We start from the raw sequence: 17,121 nt of genomic DNA, 5'->3' as shown, positions 1-17,121 counted from the left end.
ATATATATATATATATATATATATATATATATATATATATATATATATATGTTAAGTGATTTTTCAAAAGTTGTTTGTATGTTGTTGCAAATTTTATTTGAGTTCCAGCTTCTGTAGTCAGGAGATAAATACTTGTTGCAGCAATTATTTCTGCTCTTTGTGAGGAAAGTATATATTGTTCAGAGTGTTGTCGTTTGTATTTTTTGTTAATGAGTCCCATTTGTTTTGTTGCAACTTTCACATAAAATATCCAACTTATTTTTTACACCTTACTGTTTGTAATTGTTTTTAGGTGTTTGGACGTACCCAGTCTATGCCAGGAACTGAAACCATGCTCACAAAGCCCGTTGAGAAACAGCATACAGATACCGTCGTTAACTTCCTTATTAGGATTGCATGCCAGGTAAGATCTGCACAATGACTGCCAACCACTCGAGCATATCAGTGTTTGAATTGATGTTGTGAGCACGATTCCTTTAGTGTCCTAAACTTGTAACATTTAAACAAGCTTTTCGAATAGGAACGAATAATGAGGATCATCCGAAAAGACTCTCACTTCTTGAAAATATATTTACAGCGACCTTAAACTTAAATTGGTGTCCTTAAGAACAGCTGAATGAGTACAAACAGAAAAAAAGTGCTTTAAGCATCCCTTCAAGCAGCTGTCCCTTGCTTTAGTGGCAGTTTAGACCTTTGCTACAAGCCTAAAATAGTCTTCTAAAATTTCACTCACCTTGAATTTTTCTGCTTTTTTGGGCCAAGCTTAATTTTTTTTTCCTGTTCATCCAACCATCGCTAAATATAACCTTCTGTATTACCTCTGGGGATCACTCACTGCTAGCAAGGCAGTCTACAGAAACATAATCTTCTCTTTGTATTCGACCTGATAACAGTGTATTGTGATACTAAATTGATCCCTGTAGAAAAACATGTTTTCAGTGGCCCAAGGGATTAACATCAGCTAAAGGACACCACACCTAGAGCTGATAGGGATTCAGTGTCTTGGTCAAGGATGCGCCTGCAGCGTGTATGATTGTCACTGTGAAGGATTGTACAAAAGCTCTTTTATTGAAGAATGGTTCTGCTTCTGAAGCTCTCTGTGTTGGAAGCCTATATTCATTAATGCCTTATGTGGTTATACTCGATGCCTCCTATTGCCTCGTGTGATTTCTTACCTCTTCAGGACACCATTGTGATGCTGAAAATGAAGCCCCAGTGTTATTAACGATAATGGTACCAGACTTCCTTCCCTGCTTGTGTGTAGGTGAACGAAAGCACCAACGTGGCTGGGTCTCCTGGGGAGTTGCTGTCCCGTCGCTGTGTTAGTTTGATGAAAACTGCCCTGAGGCCTGATATGTGGCCTCGCGCTGAGCTCAAGCTGCAGTGGTTTGACAAGCTTCTAATGACAGTGGTAAGATGGCATGTGCCTTCACAATGATCGTCATTATGCATAATCTACTGCTGTCATCTGTCATACAGCCACATTCACTCTGGTAACTTTTGGGTGCAAAGCGCAGCATCACTCTTTTATTCTTCGTATTTTTCCATGCACTTTTATTGCCTTTTGGTGGTGGACAGTGATGTTTTTGTCTGTGTTTGTTGCCAAAATATTTCCTGAATCACTGGATGCATTTTAATGAAACTCTCAGAAATTAAACATCTACAACTGGTTTACTTTTGAATTTTACCCGATTCAAGATGGCCGCCACAGTTAAGTGACCGTATCAAACACAAAGATGACTAACTCTGTCCACTTGATGGGTATTGGGCCTAATTTTGTGGTTGTAACTTATATTATTTTCCAGGTTTGACCAATGACTCTAACTCTACATTTCCTTTGATGATCTTAGTCTAAAACTTGGCCATGAAAGGTGGTGGGCAATTTATATTTCTTCAAGAAATGCTAGGCTTTAAATTTTATTTAAGTATATATTTTCATGTGAACATTTCACTAAGTGTTTGGAACAGCTTGCACCACAAGTCGTGCACAGTATGTTTCAGCAGGCAATTTAAATCAAATTTAAAATATTCTAGCTGCTGTTGTTGCATCGCCCAGCATTAAGCTGCAAGCAGCGGACGCCTTACTGGAGAACTTTCCACTTAAACTCCATCTTAGTGTTTGTTTTATCACCTCAGAGTCCTTTGTCTGTTATCGGTAATACACAAAGTGAGGCGCCAACAGCAGTAATGGCAAAATAATGACAGTGGTGAGATAACCGGAGTCTGTTCGGGTTGGCCCGTGCCTTCCTATTCAGCTCACCCTAACCCTGCTTCTTCTTTCCTACCTCCTCATCCTTGCTTTTCATATTGTCCCCACTTTGGCTTTCTGCATATCTCCTTGCCTTTCCCCTCGGTCTCTAACCACTTCCTTTTCTCATCTCTTTTCAATCCAAACCCTTATCTCAGCTTGTGCTTCCTCTCTCCTTCACTATTTCTCTCAGTCTCTCTACCTTTTTCTATTTATCCATTCCTCTCTCCTTTTCTACTCGCCACCCATGCCTGATCAGACAGGGGTTTCTGCATGTGCACACATTGATTCCACACATTGTCACACATTTCCCTTGCTCTCTTTTGGGGATCACTTCATCAGCCAGTCTTTTCACTTTGCCCCCCACCCCTTCACACAGTCCACCCCTATAGATCCCAACGGGTCTAGTCTGATAAACGGGCCTTTCTGTGGGTTTTATGTAGATGGACACACACAAGGTCTTCCTACTCCTGTGGGAGAGAGCTCTACCTGCTCAGCCATCCCACTCAGATTAATGAACAATGCTCTCAGTTGGATTACCTTTTATCATCTTATTGTACATACATGGCAGTGATTAGGCAACAGGGGAGTGGTGTAAGAGGTTAGATGTGAAGCATTAGGGGACAACATCAGCACACAATCACAACAAGCCCATTCACTTCCATGTATAAAGTCTCTGTTTGGCTTTGAAAGCAAGCTCTGTTAATACACTGCCAAATCAATAAGACCCTTATATCTACTACCAGCCTTATCACAAGAGTCACCTCGTTCATTAGGCAAGATTAGCACCATAAATCTGTGGAAGATTATCCTCTTGGCCCTGCCAGTGTAAACTTTGATTGCAATTTAGACAAAATTAGGCCATTGATCTTTGATTTAGCAGCCATCACAATGCCTTGTTTTGGTGTGAAGTTAGTACTGCTGTAGTGTGGATTATTATCTCTGTTATTGTGACAGTGTATTTGATTAAAACTGTTTTTGTTAATCCATAGATTGAGTTATTTTGTTTTAGAATAGTACATTTGTGACTAAACAAGATGGAACGTTAAAAGCAATTTCACTAACATTTCATTCTGTACCGTCTCAGGAACAGCCAGCGCAAGCTAACATCTCGAACATCTGCACCGGTTTGGAGATTCTCTGCTTCCTGTTGACGGTGCTGCAGTCGCCTGCCATCCTGGCCCATTTCAAGCCTCTGCAGCGAGGGATCGCCGCATGTATGACCTGTGGCAATACGAAAATTCTGCGGGCTGTTCATTCCCTTCTCTCTCGTCTCATGAGCATCTTCCCCACTGAGCCAAGTAAGCTTCAAAAACCTGACGCTTTGCATTACATGGTGTGGTTGGAGTACGACCCTCTAGTTTTTGGTTGTAGGTAAAACCATAAAACTTCTACAGATGATTTCTGTGGCAGTACATGATCCAAGGTTCTGACCAAGTCAAGCTGGTGTCTTACAATAACGTGTAAATACTGCAAACAGCTGAACGGGCAGGGAAAATAATCACTGATGTGCTTGATTTCTTCATTTAGGTACAAAAATGTCATATGTGCACAACAATAGCACATTATACTCATGGTTATGATTATATAAGCATGTTTACTTACAAGTATTGATTTACTTTTGTTTCTCAGTAGTGCTAAATGTTGCTCTTCTATCAACTTGGGGCAGCTGTGGCTGAGTGGTTAGAGCAGTCGTCCTCCAATTGGAGAGTTGGGGGTTCGATTCCACCAGCAGTCACATGCTGAAGTGTCCCTGGGCAAGACACCGAACCCCTCATTGCCTCTGATCGGTGTCCCATCAGTGTAAGAATGTGATAAAGCACTGATTAGTCTTTGTATAGATCTAGTAGAGAGATGTATGAATGGGTAAATAGAGCACAGATTGTGTTGTAAAGCACTTTGAGGATCTCTACAAGATAGAAAGGTGATATATAAGTAAAGTCCATTTACCATTCTAAAATACAGTTAGACTATTTTGTCCCTAAAGTCACTCTTTACTCCTTTATAGCCATCGTTTGTGGGTTGCTTTAGACAAAATTATCAGTTAAATCTATTTAATATAGAAAAACTCAGAAGAAACATGTAAAAATTGATGTATGCACACTCAAGTAAGTTATGTGTGTGTGTGTGTGTTTGTTTGTTTCAGGTTACCTTGTAGTGACCAATTTTACAAAAAATCATGCATTGTGGGAACCAACTGCTCTTTATGGGGACCAAAGCTAGGTCCCCATAAGGATAAGTCTCGTTGGGGGGTTAGGTTTAGGACTAAGGTGTAAATTGCAGATGGATTATGGTTAGAGTTAGGCATGTACTAGTAATGGTTAGGTTTAGAGTAAGGGTCAGGGTTTGGCTATAAAAAAAATGAATGGAAGTCAATGCAAAGTCTCCAAAAAGTATGTTTACAAGAACGTGTGTGTGTGTGTGACTTCTGCTTTAAACAAGCTGCTAAGATCATGAACTGATCACCTTGTTGAGAAGGTATCTTCTGCCAAGTAAAAGGACGCAGAGCAGAGGTTGCAGATGGAACCTATCGCACTGAACCAGGCTAAAGAAAAATGTCTTTTATCCCTAAATTATCACAAGAACATCTTAGACTCAGAAAATCATCAATGATTTTCTCCTTTCTGAGAAATTGGTAACTCCCCGCTGCTCTTCACTAAACCCATTAAACTATTTATTATTGATTTTTATTTTCTCCTTTGTTGCACTATTATGGAAAGTAAAAGGCTAGGACTTTTCACTTCTTCCTTTTTTTTAAAGCAGACATAATATATTTCCAGGTACATCAACCGTGGCTTCTAAGTACGAGGAACTGGAGTGTCTTTATGCTGCTGTGGGCAAAGTTATCTACGAGGGCCTTACCAACTATGAAAAAGCAACAAGCAACACTAACCCCACACAGCTTTTTGGTAAGACAAGTACTCTTCTTTTTTTTTTCCTTCATTCTTTTCAACAGCTTATTTATTTTTCTTTCCATTTTCCTCTTCCCACAAAATTAAATAGGGTCTCTGTCGCTTTTAGGAGTTAAACCAATGAGCGAGGTAAAGTGCAAGCTGGTGGGCGTTGTTGAAGCTAACATCTGGTTTGGTACTGATTATCTTGGGAAGGAATGATTGCTGTACTTAAAATCCACCAAGATGTCAAAGTATTTTTATAAAAACGGATGTATTAAGTAGTTTACTGTTTTCCAAGCTGACCCGGTGCGTTTGATACTTTTCTGTTGCTGCAAGGTAGCTCTGATTTGACGCATCTGTCTGGCCAGGGAGGGTGACACTTTAACATTTGTTTCCCCTCCAGGGAGCAGCAGCTGAGTGGGACTTTACTCGTTATTCTTCCTGCCTTTGTAGAACTTAAATAAAAGAATCACACAGCAGATACATTGTCATGAAGGAACACCAGCTGACTACAGCTGTGTGTGTTCCCGTTAACGTGCCCAGGAGAGGTTAAGGTTCCTGTCAGGTTGTTTGTATTTCCAGGTTTTTGCTCCCTTCATCCTCTTTTCTTCCCCTTCATTTGTCATCCAGGGACTCTGATGATCCTGAAGTCCGCCTGCAGTTATAATGCCAGCTACATCGACCGCCTTATCTCTGTATTTATGCGCTCACTACAAAAGATGGTCCGGGAACACCTTAGCCCCCAGCAGGCGAACTCAGGGGTCACTGAAACCAGTACAGGTACACATACAGGCATGTATGATGACATTTTATTTAAGTATACCTACTGTCTTTTTACTGTTGGTCAAAGTAAGATTTGTCTGTCTTTGATAAATATGGACCAGTATGAGATTCTGATGTTATGATAACCTACCACATTGAAACATATTGTTTACCTGCTAACATGCTAACTCTTGTAGCTTTGTTGTAAATGTTTGATTCAGTATAGTGTTTTTTTTTTAAAGAGAAACAGGTGTTGTTGCCCTGGTATATAAGCCATGACTGACTGTTATCCATTGGATAAAACATACAACCACTCAAAGTTTTCATTTAACAAGCACAAACGTTTAGGAGACATTCTCCCAACTCTACTGTACAGAACTGAATGATAGCTCAGGGCAACAGGTTGGACATTGAATAAGAAAATAAAAAGTATGCTCTGTCTCTACTTTTTATCCATTTAAACCTATTGATTCGCTGGAAAAACTTAATGGTTTGGACATTGTAACTTTTTAACACCGTCGTATGCAGTACCGTATTTTCCGGTGTATAAGTCGCATCAGTCAAAAAAAAGCATCATGAAGAGGAAACAAAAACATACAAGTCGCTTTGGTGCATAAGTCGCATTTATTATGCGTTAATTTAATGTTCAGAACAGCTTCATTTCACCTGGGTGGTGCCATCCATCCATCCATTATGACTGGAGCCGCTAGCTCTCCAGCGTTCCTCTGCCTGCACCAGCTGAGTGAAGCGAGCGTGCACGGGAGGACTCGCTGTTGCAGTTCTTCGAAATTTAAAGCGGCAGTTCAAAATTGCGTTACGAGTATGGAAGAAAAAAAAAGACGTAAATAAGTTGCTTCGGCGTATAAGTCGCAGGACTGACCAATCTATGCAAAAAACTGCCACTTATACGCCGGAAAATACGGTATTTACCTTGAAACTGGTAACTGACCCGTGCCTAGTCTTAAATTGTTTAAAATTAAAGATTATAATTGAGTTACATGAAGACTAGATTTAGCCTCGCAGCCTGCAATTCCTGTTTTCTTGGATAAACCTGTTTGCTGTAAATTTAAACCTGATCTCAAGTTCCCATCCCTTTTATAGCTCGGAGGTTTTCCCCACACACCACGAGACATCAACTACCTCATCAGGGACGTTAAAGTTTGTGGTTATCTTTTATCCATCAAGAGGTTGAACAACCCTCACATTGTGAGCCTCTGCACATCTCATGTATCTCAACAGTACCAGATACTAAACAAAGTGTGTATCTGAGGTTCTGTCCTCCTCTTTGGTTAGAGGGTATCCTCTCCATAGATAGTCTGGTTTCACAGGGACTGTTTCTCAGCTTTGGTTTCAAGTCTATTGTCCCCATTTGTCGCTCTCTATAAAGAAATATCTTGTTCATTTTATCTTGGGGTTTATAAGGATGCTTCGGTGCAGTAATGGTAAATAAATAAAAAAAAAACTATTGAGCTTTTTTTGTTGCTGCAATGAAATATATTTTATTGTGGTCCAATCTTCAGTTTTCTCTTTTGAGCTCGACCCTCAGCTCTGGCAGAACATACAGTAGCTTCTGTTGTTAACTCACGTGGGAGATAATGGCTATAAGATACAATCAGTGTTTTCAATGGGCCCCTAATGACTGTATCGGGAAAAGCACACATTAGACCTCCCCACCATGAGTAGTTACAGTCACTTAGACCAAAGGCTATCTGACCAGCGAGGCCTTCACCTCTAAAGGGTCTTCAGGTTTCAGTAATTCAATAAACTTGACTCGAGCATTTCCATCCTGGTCGTGCTCGAGCTGCTTTTTGACTACGGAACAAAAGTAGACCTTACAACACTGCTGTTGATGTGACTATAGTAGGTGATTTAAAGTAGTACAAGATGAAGCAGTTGCACGTCTTTATTTTAGAAACAGAGGAAACGGTCTTATTATAACGCCCTGATTACTGAGATTACAACCATTTAAGCATGCATTTACCTTAGCTGCACATTTTTGGCTGTTTTTACAGTGACAAGCGAGCTGGTGATGCTGAGCCTTGACCTGGTGAAAACTCGACTGTCTGTCATGAGCATGGAGATGAGGAAGAACTTCATCCAGGTCATTCTTACGTCTCTGATTGAAAAGTCACCCGACCCCAAAATTCTTCGAGCTGTGGTCAAGATTGTGGAAGAGTGGGTGAAAAACAATTCTCCTATGGCCGCCAACCAGGTGAGCACGCGTTTTACAATTGAGGGAGCTTAACTTTAACACAGCACTGCGTTAGATTAAAATATACCAACACATACATTGGAAAAGTACAATTAGTTTTTCATATGTATTCGTTGGAAAAACAAATCAAGGTAAGCACATTCTTCAAAGGTCCTGTAAGGTTAGCATCACCAGAAAATTCACAGAATTTTTTATTTTTTTTGTCTTCCCTCTTCATAGCTGCTCATTTTTATGACATTATTTCCTGTCCATTTGAACTGTAATTGATAACCCATTTCCTCTTCAGATGCCAAACCTGCGCGAGAAGTCCATCTTGCTGGTGAAGATGATGACCTACATAGAGAAACGTTTCCCCGATGAACTTGAGTTAAATGCCCAGTTCCTGGACCTCGTTAATTACGTCTACAGGTAATTACTGCCATTCATCACACGGCCAAATGGCCGTGGTGCTGATGGCAGACCGCCCTTGCATCCATTTTAACACAAGCGATGAAGGTCAGAGGGTTGAGTCTGGTTAAAAAAATAAAAAAAAAAACCAAGTGAGGAGGATCGTATTTGAATAATCAGTGCTCTGTTCATGATTGGGGAAAAAAATATCTGACGATATGAGTTGTTAAATAGAAAAAATATATTCTCGAAGGCACAGAGGAGCTGTGTGGGTAATATTTTTACAGTAAATGAAAATAAAGAAAAAAAATCCCAGAGAAGGTTGATGGTCTTACAGAAGTTCACCACTGGGTTACAGCAGGATCAGGACTCACGGCAGCAGAGAGGTCAGAGAGGAGAGACTTTTCTTTTCTGCCTACAGTCTAATCAGAGCATCAATCTTTCCTCCTCACACTCATACACTTTTAATCATCTTAAAGTACCCAGCATCCCCCATCAGCTTATCATGTCACAAGACTTATGTGGTAAAGCCGTGATGGACAGCGTGTATTGATAATGGAATGATAAAGCAGCCGTGACAGAGGGGCGATTAGGGAAAAACGGCACAAATATGGACGACATGCAGCTGCAGCAGCCTGGCATCTGTCGTCCATTTTACTCCACCTTCGTTTTCTTCTTCTACTTTGGGAATGGTTTCTACAAACATCCTTTTGTCCAACAAGACAATACAGAAATAACGGTGTTTGTTACCTAAAACCTATGCAGTAATGTTACTATCACAACAGGCTGTTATCAGAGGAGCAGAGTTTTGTCAATTTCATGTTAGCTGCAGTTCCCTCAAGGTAATAAATGGAAATTTACACAGGTGAACAGTTTTGTGATGTTTTTTGACTAAGTTTTGTTCCTATAATAAATTTTAAAGGCTTGCTTGTCTTCCTGTGATAACCTGTCAAGTACAGTATTTTCCGGTGCGTAAGTCGCAACTTTTTGCATAAATTAGCAGGTCTGCGACTTATACAGTATTTGTTTTTTCCCTCCACATTTATAACTCAATTTTTGGCTGAGATCTTATGATTTCATTCATTTTGACATGGAAAATCTTGAACACTACCATTTTCAGCCACTAGAGGGCCCTCGACCTATATGGCAATCCAAGTGTCTCATTAATAGGTAAACGTGGTTATTATTGAGACACTTGGCTTGCCGTACCAAGCCACCTTTGTCCTGCTCCAGAACTCCTGGAGCAAACATCAAAGTGAGTTTATTAAGGAAAGGTTAAACTGAGACACACCTTTGCTATGTCGAGTGGTTATCTTGTTAAATTTCAAAGAAATGCACAGCGAGTCGTCCCTCTGCGCGCTCCCACTTCTACGAATCTGCTTTTGAAATGCAGCTGATTTCACCGTCAAAGTGCAGGAAAAGTTAAACTGAGTCACACCTTTACTATATTTTCGAGCAAACAAATAATTGTTTTTAAGCGTTAATCTTGGTAAATTTTTGTTAAAGTCCTCCTGTGCACGCTCCTGCGGCCGCCATTTGGCAGCCAATCGATTTTTGGCACAACACCGGCCCACATTTTCCAGGTTGTCAGCGGTGACACGTAATAGATGTGACTTACACAGCGAAGCGACTTATTTATGTTTTTTCTCACTTTATTAGACATATATTTGTGCTGATGTGACTTATACGGCAGTGGGACGTGTACGGCGGCAAGTGCGGTAATAAAAACGTTTGTGCTGGGTACTAATATTTGGATTTGTTGAAAGTCATTCTAATAGTTAAAATGTTCATTTATACACGAGTTAAATTATTGTAAAAATGATATATATGTCTATGATTATGCCCTCTAATGGCAATTACCGGTACTTGTTTTAAAACATTTATATATATTTACAAAAGTAATTGTTTGTAAATACAAATAAGGATTGAATCCAAAATGAACACCTTCAAAACAGCAGGAGAGTAAAACTTGACATTTGGAAGATTAAACTAAGTTTAACTCTTCTATTTGGTGTATAAAGAATTTAACAGCAAAGCAATTGAATGAATTCAGCTTACTGATATTGATTGTCATTTATTATACTGTGTATTTTTATTATTTATTATTATTTAAAAGATTTTCTTTATTTTATATAAATATTTCAAACTTAAACTGTAAATTTTTTTACATAGTTTGACAGTGATGCTCAAACGATTTTGTTACATTTTGTACTATATGTGGGATTAATTTCAGAAGAAAACTTTATTTAATAAAAAAAATAGGTTATTTTGTCATATTTGTGAAAAAGAAGGAAAAGCAGCCTTTGACAAAGTTTAAAGCACGTCAAGTCCTAAACCTAAAATCTTATTATTCTTATTATTGTTTATTACTTTCATAGTTCTATCAATGCCTGCTGCCTTTACTGTTGTCTACTGATGAAAAGTTCAGAATGTGTAAGCTTTCCGTTGTACTTTTTTTCTGACAGGGACTTTTAAAAATAAACTGGGTAAGAAGCACCACCCAGTTCTTTTTATTATTGTTATTTTTCCCATTTTTCAGGGATGAAAGCCTTTCAGGAAGTGACATCACGTCCAAGCTTGAGCCAGCTTTCCTCTCAGGGCTTCGCTGCAGTCAGCCATTAATCAGGGCCAAGTTTTTTGAGGTGTTTGATTCCTCGATGAAGCGCCGCGTCTACGAGAGACTGCTCTACATCTGCTGTTCTCAGAACTGGGAGGCCATGGGCAGCCACTTCTGGATCAAACAGTGCATCGAGGTAAACACAGCTGAGCTCTTAAAGCCATTTACTTTGCATTGTCTTGTCGCACTGAACTTGTTGGGCTTTTTCCGCCATTTGAGGTCATCAAAGCTTTTACGCCATTTACCTGTTTACCATTTTTCACTTATTTTTTAGTTGTTACTGGCAGTGTGTGAACGAAACACAATCATTGGCACTAGCTGCCAGGGATCTATGCTGCCTTCTATAACCAACGTCATCAACCTGGCTGACAGTCATGATCGTGCAGCCTTTGCCATGGCAACACACGTCAAACAGGAGCCACGCGAACGGGAAAACAGCGAGACCAAAGAAGAGGTTGGACTTACAGATGCACTCCTGACAATGTGCTATTATAAGTATTTTGATTAGAAGAGTGGAAACAGTTGAGCCACTCTGATAGAAATAAATGTACATGCTATTAGCACTTGCTTATGAAGAATCCTAAGAAGCTAACTAATTTGCATATAGTCAAAGGGTTCTTTTTTTATACTTTTTATTTTATGTAGGAAGTGGAGATTGACATTGAATTAGCGCCAAGTGACCAGACAGCCATTCCTAAGACCAAGGAGCAGGCTGAAAGAGACACAGGCAACCAACTGCACATGCTTACCAACCGGCACGACAAATTCCTGGACTCTTTACGAGAAGTCAAGGCAAGGCTACCTATCTACACAATGTTCTTTAGTTTCTTTATGGTTTTTCTTTTTTTTTTTTTTTACTGTGAGAAATGACTTATGGTGCTTTGCCGCTGTCTCAACTCTCATCGGTTCCACACAACACCACATCAGTTAAGGGCCTAACCACTGCCAGCTCCCTCCTCCACTCCGATTGGTTTATGGGGCGACCTCGTTGGTGGTTCCAAGTGGGCTGTTCTGAGGTGACGGTTTTGATGCAAGCAGACAGCAGCTGTTGATATGCCAGTGGAGCTAAATCACTGGATGACCTGCCCAGCAAAACTTCAAACTACATCTGAATCTCCACTTCTTCATCGTGTTGACGGGCGGCACAACAAGAAAGGCATTTACAGAGAGATATCGGAGGTGATGGTGCAGCATGGCTACACCTGGACTTATAAACAGTACCAGGATAAGCTAAAGAAATTGAAGTTTGATTATAGGGAGATGAAGTACCACAACCAGCTGAATGGCTCTAACACTATGACCTGTTACGATACCGCCCACTTTACATTGATGATCCCGCCCAGTGAGCGGTGGAACAAATCACAGTGGATCACCTACACCTGAGAAGAACTGATGAGACGAGCCGAGTGTAAATGCACTTATCAATGGCAAAGTGGCTTTTCTGTCAGTCTTAGAGAAGGTGGGCCTGTGATTGGAAGGTCGCCTGTTCAACTTCCCAGACCGACAACATCAGAATGTTGGTGGAAAAGGTGAAGCACCCACACCTGTCTACACCTTCATATGCCCCACTCTAGGCCATTGAGCAACACCCTTAACCCACCATCTGCTCCTCTGGGCGCCCTAGATGGCAGCGCTCTGCTCCACACAGAGGGCTGTGGTAGCTCGGTGGTCTGCGGTTGTGTCAGGAATGGCATTTGGCGTAAAAACTGTTGCCAAGTCTTTGTGCAAGTTAGTCGTTGTGGCGGCCCCTGAAGAAGGGAGCAGCCGAAAGAAGAAGAAAGTTATATGTTAAGCACCTTTTGTAGCCCAGTTTTATTGTTATTCAAGTCATCAGACCGAGTATATTTTTGCTACTGAAGTGACTGTGGATCTGTCAAAACAGAGATTTTGTTCTATCTGAAGTGCTTTCTGATGTGACCAAACTGAAGCGTCTCTACTACCAAGTTAGTCAAGAAACAGACTTTTTTGACATGCGTTGGCGCGGTCTGCTCTTTTGGAAATTACGCCCAGCACAATCCAAAGTTTAATCTCTGTCATGGATTTGACTTTCCTCAATTAAATACACAAAATTAGCCAATATTGTAAATGTATACGCTTGACATTACAGCAAAAAGCAGACCCAGCACATCTTAAAATGCTTTCTGATCAATGGTTGCATTGAATGACTGACAGCTTTTCCTAGCTGTTTTAATTTAGCTCTGAAGGCTAAACCCTTGTTCCTTTCCATTTTGCTCCCCCATTAGAGAACAAAATTACCAGTGCCACCTCAGTGCTTTTTCTGATTTCCTGTGGGAGGAAAAGTTCCTCGCGCTACCAGGAAGCACAGCGTACATTTCCGTTTCGCAGAAAGAACGATTCTGCATGGCCACAGATGTGCTCCAGTTGGTAGCTCTTCTGTGTCCGGTGCTTTGTCCACATGTTAATGATTTTACGTAATTTATTTGATCACGATGCTGCAACAAGAGCAGGGTCTCATTCATGCCTATCATTCATTTATTCATGGTACAGAAACCTGTTAATGAAGCTTCTGTTAGGTTTTTCTTTCGAATCACTGTTGAGGAGCAGAAACGATCTTCATGGGTAATAAAGCGAGTATACCAGAGTGTGCACGTGTATCGGGCATAATATTGATCTGTTTCTAGACTGACTTGGTGGTAGTAGAGCTTCTGTGATTAGCCACACCACAGGGATTCTTCCCAAGACAATGAGCAAGGTTTAAAAGTTTTTAAGGCAAATGATCCAAACCTCTGCTCTTCTAAGTAGTAGGTTCTAATTATTTTGTTCTCTGTGTCAGACGGGCGCTCTTCTAAATGCCCTGGTCCAGCTCTGTCACATCTCCACACCTCTGGCTGAGAAGTCCTGGGTTCAGCTTTTCCCTCGCCTCTGGAAGATCCTGTCAGACAGACAGCAACATGTAAGTGTAAATCATTCATCCATGTCTTGTTGCTCTCAGGACAGAAAATAGTTACAGCTAGGCCTGTCACGATAACAAATTTTGCTGGATGATTGTCTCAGAAATTATTGCGGTAAACGATAATATTGTTTGAAATTTGACAATAATTAGTAATTATTGTCAAACTTAAGAAGAAATGTTGGTTAATTTTTGTGTTTAGTACCTTTTTTGGACACTGGATGGCAGTATAAGACTGTTTGAACCAAAGGATGGATAGTGAGGGAGTGAGCAGCGTGTCTCTTTAAGAAAAATAGGAGGGAGGCCCCTTGACGTGACATGGGTTGTCTCTCGTTCCTGTTTTTTGGTTCTGAAAATGGCGGATGCTCCGTGCGGTTTGAGCTCTTTAGCATAGCATTTGTCACACAAAGCTTTTAATAAAGAATCAGTAAACAAGTTCTCAGCTTCTTTTTGCAGAGAAAAACAACTTTTTAGATGAAGGCACGGGTTTCAACCATGAATTTTGGAGCTTTGACAAGACGGAGGTTTTGTTCCTGATGTCAGCCTGTTAGCTTAGCTCATAGCTTAGCTTCTCAGCTTAGCTGCTTTTAACAATCCTAAAACGCGATTTTGGACGGTTAAAACAGATTTTAAAGGGAAAGTGAAGAGCTCCAGAGTTGAGTCTTTTGTCATCCGTTGTCTTCAGTAGAAAGAGAGAGACACGAAGAAACGATAAAGCCGATAAATGAAAATGAGGTCGATAATTTTCATTTATCATGCGATTAATTGTTGTATTGTTTATTGTGACAGGCCTAGTTACAGCTAGATGTTTGAAGCATTGTTATTATTGAACAAATTGGAAATTAATAGCACAAATTTATTGTTCGTTGCTGCCCTTTTATGGATCCTATAGTCACCGTTAGTAACCTGGAAATATCTTGTTGGCTTGCGGTTCTTTTAAATCAAGGACAGATTAATTTATGCTAAATAAAAAGTAGGCAAGCAAAGATTTGCCTAATGAACCAGATGCATGTGGAGTGTTTTTAAACTCAGAAACCCTGATTTTAAGTGATTGAACTCTTGAACATCTGACACATTCAGTGACCTGTAAGATTTAAATGTTCACAGGCTTGTGGTCACAAATGTCCCACATGTCTTTAATGTGATGCTTGTTTCATTTCACACCTTTTTTTAACACTACTCTGCAACTTTGTGTTTCTGGGTTAGCTGTTACAAGTAAATTAAAATAAAAATTTCCTTCGGAAAGAACTGGATTGGCATTCTGCAGCAGCAGCTTAATTAAACAACTCACTGCTGTCAACGGACATATTCATTTCTGATACATCAATGTGTGTCAGTCAGGACTTTTGAAGCACTAACCCCATTGATCATGTTCAAAATCACACGCAGCTTTTCAGAATACACAAAGTGTCCATATGCTGTTCAAACCTGTATGTTTCACAGGTTTTACATGACTTTTACAGCTACAAGAGATGTATTCTTTTAGAACTGAGCAAAAAGATTTAAATTACTTTTGCTTTAATTTAGACTAGGGATGCACCGATCCACATTTTTTTAACTTCCAATCCTGATCCCTAAATCTGGATACCTGTCGATACTGATACTATTCCGATACCGTTCCGATAGCATCGTCATTATTGATTTTATACGAGACTATAATAAACTCCTGTCTACAGGCAAGTATAATTTGCACAAATATATGCATGCATGTCCAAAAAGTCAACTTGGGGTAAGTGTAAGGTCAGAAAAGGAAGTCAGAAAAACAGGAAATTGTGTTAACTGGAAAAATCCAATGCTGAAAACGTTGTCCAGTGGAAGTTTACGTTGCTGTTGGAACGACTCTAGAAGCGATTTTTGACGGCTCCTTTCATCTTTCTTCCGCCTGGCTAAATAATCCTCATGCTCTGTAATGTGGTGCTTTTTCAAATGTTTGATTAAGTTTGTTGTATTCTAGGTCACGACGGAGCTTCCTCCTCTCGATACAGCAGCTTTGCAGACGTTGCATGTTGCTGTCTTGCTTTGCGATGTTTCTAGTGAAAATACTTCCACACAGTGAACATGTTGCGATGAAAAGTTGGTTAGCCGTTAGCCACAGTGCTGCTCAGTCCTCAATGCTCACATTTTAGTTGGCTGCAAACTATGAAATGGATTTCCTGAATGTGAGGTGGGTCTTCCTACTCTGGGTTTCATGAGACGCACCTCCGTTCAGGAAGTCCATTCCACAGTTTGAAGCCAACTTGCAGAGCAGCGGGCAGGGAATCACATGGAGACGTTTCAGCAGACACAGACATGCATCATGGATCAGAAATCTCTGCAGGTTGAATCGGAAAATTCAGATACGTAAATTATGCTGGTATCTGAACCCAATACTGGATCGGATCGGCCCCATCCCTAATTTAGACTATGAATTACTTGTATTACACACTTTGGTGACTTCTCTAAAAGGCCTCTGATTAACTTGTTTCTTGTGGTTTAGACACACAGTAAGGCAGCATAAAATGTGTCATTTGTCCCCTTCCAGTTCTCTAACTTGCTATCTTTTACCGCTCTTTTCCTGTTTCGCAGCTCTCTTACTGGAAAATGGCATCATGTTGCATCCTGCCAATGAAACACAATGCCTTTATCAATATGCCCTATCATTGCATTACTATTAAAGTAAAAGAAGGTAGTTGATGAGCTTTTTTCTCGCCCTCAGGCTTTGTCTGGTGAAATGAGTCCTTTCCTGTGCAGTGGCAGTCACCAGGCCCAAAGGGACTGCCAGCCCAGTGCCCTGAACTGCTTTGTGGAAGCCATGTCTCAATGTGTCCCTCCGATTCCCATCCGGCCCTGCGTGCTGAAGTATCTGGGCAAGACGCACAACCTCTGGCTGCGCTCCACCCTCATGCTGGAGCAGCAGGCCTTTGAAAAAGGCCTGAGTCTGCACAGTAAACCCAAGCAAAGCACAGAGTTTTATGAACAGGAGAGCATCACGCCGCCTCAGCAGGTAATTCATTTATTCATTATTAGTGCCGTTTATTTGGACTTGCTTATTTATTGTTATCCTTTTAGCTGTGTGAGCTTTAATAAGGTGCTATATGTTGGAAATTTGGC

The 17,121-nt window shown here is 40.5% G+C and overlaps 1 protein-coding gene across 1 annotated transcript in view; it reads left to right on the top strand.

Moving 5' to 3' along the window:
• Positions 1–17,121, top strand: part of LOC119424153 (transformation/transcription domain-associated protein) — a 144,245-nt gene that overhangs the window by 68,402 nt on the left and 58,722 nt on the right. The window contains exons 40-51 of the mRNA XM_037691621.1: positions 293–403; positions 1,265–1,411; positions 3,336–3,549; positions 5,029–5,157; positions 5,773–5,922; positions 7,917–8,116; positions 8,403–8,524; positions 11,043–11,256; positions 11,395–11,574; positions 11,766–11,912; positions 13,915–14,034; positions 16,727–17,014. Of these exons, the coding sequence (XP_037547549.1) occupies positions 293–403; positions 1,265–1,411; positions 3,336–3,549; positions 5,029–5,157; positions 5,773–5,922; positions 7,917–8,116; positions 8,403–8,524; positions 11,043–11,256; positions 11,395–11,574; positions 11,766–11,912; positions 13,915–14,034; positions 16,727–17,014 (2,022 nt within the window). The remainder of the gene's footprint in view (positions 1–292; positions 404–1,264; positions 1,412–3,335; positions 3,550–5,028; positions 5,158–5,772; positions 5,923–7,916; positions 8,117–8,402; positions 8,525–11,042; positions 11,257–11,394; positions 11,575–11,765; positions 11,913–13,914; positions 14,035–16,726; positions 17,015–17,121) is intronic.

The sequence above is a fragment of the Nematolebias whitei genome, chromosome 17 (genome assembly GCF_014905685.2).
Source record: "Nematolebias whitei isolate Nwh7 chromosome 17, NemWhi1, whole genome shotgun sequence".
NCBI classification, from domain to species: Eukaryota; Metazoa; Chordata; class Actinopteri; order Cyprinodontiformes; family Rivulidae; genus Nematolebias; species Nematolebias whitei.
The sequence above is the reverse complement of the archived record's forward strand: the minus strand, read 5'-3'. Positions and strand labels throughout refer to the sequence as shown.